The sequence below is a fragment of the Arachis ipaensis genome, chromosome B08, assembly GCF_000816755.2.
Source record: "Arachis ipaensis cultivar K30076 chromosome B08, Araip1.1, whole genome shotgun sequence".
NCBI lineage: Eukaryota > Viridiplantae > Streptophyta > Magnoliopsida > Fabales > Fabaceae > Arachis > Arachis ipaensis.
Window position 1 is genome coordinate 121751443 of NC_029792.2, and position 3345 is coordinate 121754787.

General features: G+C 33.2%; 1 protein-coding gene across 1 annotated transcript; it reads left to right on the forward strand.

Moving 5' to 3' along the window:
* Positions 2051-3321, forward strand: LOC107614103. The gene is made up of 2 exons (XM_016316337.2): positions 2051-2659; positions 2750-3321. The coding sequence occupies exons 1-2, from the start codon at positions 2391-2393 to the stop codon at positions 3249-3251; spliced, it is 771 nt and encodes a 256-aa protein (XP_016171823.1). The 5' UTR covers positions 2051-2390; the 3' UTR covers positions 3252-3321.

Here is a 3345-nt window from a genome sequence, read left to right on the forward strand (position 1 = left end):
CTTTTCATATTAGTCTTAAAAGTACTATCCAAGAGCCTGTGCCATGGTGCATGCTTTTTGCTGATGATATCGTCCTTATGGGAGAGTCTAAGGAAGACCTAAATAAGAAATTGGATTTATAGAGAGAAGCTCTAGAAGTGTATGGTCTACACATAAGTCGCAGCAAGATGGAATATATAGAAGGTAAGTTTGGCCATTGAAGGAAAAACCCTAATATAGAGGTGAAGATTGGAGAAAACATCCTACAAAAAATTAAAAATTTTAAGTATTGTGGGTGCATCATTTAGGATTATGGAGAGATTGAATATGATGTAAATCATAGGATCCAAGCAGATTGATTCAAATAGCGGAGTGCGTCTGATTTTATATGTGACAAAAAAGTGTCTTTAAAACTTAAAAGTAAATTCTATCGCACTGCTATCAGATCGGCTATGCTTAATGGTATAGAGTGTTGGGTAGGTAAAGGGGGCACGACATAAATTAAATGTGGCAGAGTTGAAGATGTTGAGATGGATGAATGGTCATACGCAATTGGATCGAATAAGGCACTAAGATATAAGAGAGAGAGAGTTGGAATAGCACCTTTGTGAAAAAGATGGTAGAATTGCGTCTCAAGTAATTTGGACATATGAAAAGAAGATCGACAGAGCACTCAATCAAAAAAGTTGATGAAATAAAAAATAGACGAAAAATAAAAGATAGAAAAAAAACTTAAGAATATCATTCATGAGATGGTCAATACAAAATCTACATATAATATAAATAGTCTCTCTGTAAATATAATATATGATAAAATTCAATAAAATTAATTGTTGTTCGTCGTTTTATCCAAAACGTAGATAAAATCTTCTACCCCTTGAAAAAAATGATGTTTTACTCGAGCACACTCCCAAATTTGTTTTTGGTGATACTTGAATTAGATTATTAGTTAATATGTAGAAATGATTTACATAATTTTTTTAAAGAAAAAGAGTTTCTTTTTAAATGCTTTTATAAATTAATTTCTTTCTACAAGGACAACATATAATTATTTTATTATTATATCGATAGAAATAATTATTTTATCTACCTACACTTAAAAATTTACCCAAAAAAGTAAATTAAAATAGCTACCAACTATAATGTCAAACTCCATAATCCTATCCTCAATTCCTTATTCTACAATAAGATACAACGATCTTATCCAAATCCAAAAGAATAAAAGTCAGGTTGCACCAGCTATTTGCATAATGATTTTATTGACACTTGTTGTAAATATCCAAAACCCCCTTAATTTTCTTTAATTAATCTTGTCAACTTGGAAACAAAACTTGTCTTGAATGGTCAATAAAAATCTATATTCGTCATCAATAACTTAGACATTTCAAAAACAATAATCATCCAGAATTTTTCTTCTTCTTCTTCGCTCCGTCCTGATCACAATATTCCTCTAATCCTTCATCTCAAATTATTATTCTCCCCAAAATCAAAGAAAAAGATTAAAAAAAAGTATTATGAGTTTAATTTTTCAATCAATAACAGTTAATTTTTCAAAATATTTCTTTTAATTTTAAACTCTAAATTTTCTAAAAAAAAATTAATTTTTTTTGTTCACGATATTCTCCAACCAATAAGTTAAGGACTGATCGGTTGCGAATCGAAGCTCTATTTAAAGGTCTGCTATGTCACTGGCCAATGGGTTGTTACATACATAAAATAGGATTTAAATTCTAACACTTATTAAGCATACGAATAAGCTGACTACTCAATCAATCCAAAAATTAAATAATAAAAATTCAGATACACTAAAATTCATACAAAATTAATAAATAAGTATCATTAAATAATTATCATTTAACAGCTAGCTATTAATGATCAACTTTATAATTTTCACTAAATTAAAAAACCTAAATAAGGGAAGCATGAGGCTAGTGTGATCCAATAAAAGGAAACAAGAGGATAAGATTATAAGAAAGAAAGTAATGAAAGTATAGACTCATTGATCATAGAGAGAAGCATAAATCCATAATCAACGTTACAACCCAACTACCCTTATTCTGGTTCATGTCCTTGCCACGTCATCAAGAAACGTGTCCAAATACCTTCTCTCATCTAATCTAATCTCTTTTCTTTCTTTGTTTCGATTTCAACAGTTTTTCATTTCCATATATAAAAAACTTGTGATTTGGTCTCACTATATTCTTTAGCTGTTTCTTCCTCTCTCTCTCTCTAAAATGCAAATCCTCCTTTACCTTTCTCTCTCTAAACTTGTTGCATAGTAATCGAGTGAAATCTAAAATAGAAAAAAAAGAAAATCCAAGAGATCATTCTAGAATCTGCTGAATTAAATCTCCAAGATTGCAAGGTTAAGAAATTGATAATTGATTTTTGTTACCAGCATTTTATTAAGAATGGAGGTTTTGGTGGGTCCCACCTTCGCCATCGACGTTTCGTCTTCTCCTCCGCCGCCGCCAACCGCTGCCACGGCGGACCAAGACAGGCTGGGATCGGCTTTTCGGATCTCGGCTCAGCCGAAATTCTTCGCCGGCGACTTGTCGGAGAGCTCGTCGTCGTCGATCGGAACCCCCGACGACGACAGTGGGGATGAGGAAGAGATTCAGAGCGGTTTGAAGCCTGGTTTGGGTTCTTTGGATTCTCTGGAAGATTCTCTTCCAATCAAGTATCTTTCTTATCCTTCATCTCTTTTTGATTAGTTTTCAGAGATTTGCATGCATTACCAAAGTAGTTCAACAATTTTTGTTTGTTTTAGGAGAGGATTATCAAGCCATTTTGATGGGAAATCAAAGTCTTTCACGGATCTATCACAAGTGAACAATTTGAAGGAATTGCAAAAGCAAGAAAGCCCTTTCAATAAGAGAAGAAGGGTTTTGATTGCTTCTAAATGGAGAAAATCTTCATTCTACACATGGTCAAAGTCAAACCCCACATCCATGCCTCTTTTGCCTGTGAATGAGTATCATGATGATGTTGATGTTGATGATGATGATGATGATGATGATGATGATCTCCAAGAAAGAAAAGCTAGAAAAGTTCCCTCTACATCATCCTCATCATCCTCATCATCCTTATCAGAGGAGAAGAAGCATGAGGATCAGGTGCAGGTGCAGGTGCAGGTGCAGGTGCGGCACACCAGAATAGTACCTGAATCTTATGCAGCTCACATGAGACTTAGGCTAGGGAGCTTCAAGACTAGGAGTTTTTCTCTAGCAGATCTACAAGAACATGCTGATGAAGAAGATCATGATGATTGATTCAAATTTGGGTTTTTATTTATTCTTTTCTTGTTCTTGTTATTAAATAAAAATTAGGATAATTAGGTAATTAGCTATAAATATTAACATTAAC

What these genes read in the sequence shown, in the direction of transcription:
- LOC107614103 (XM_016316337.2), top strand. Translation starts at nt 2,391, where the DNA reads ATGGAGGTTTTGGTGGGTCCCACCTTCGCCATCGACGTTTCGTCTTCT. An exon ending in GAAGATTCTCTTCCAATCAA is followed by an intron (nt 2,660 to 2,749) that starts GTATCTTTCTTA and finishes TGTTTGTTTTAG; the next exon opens with GAGAGGATTATCAAGCCATT.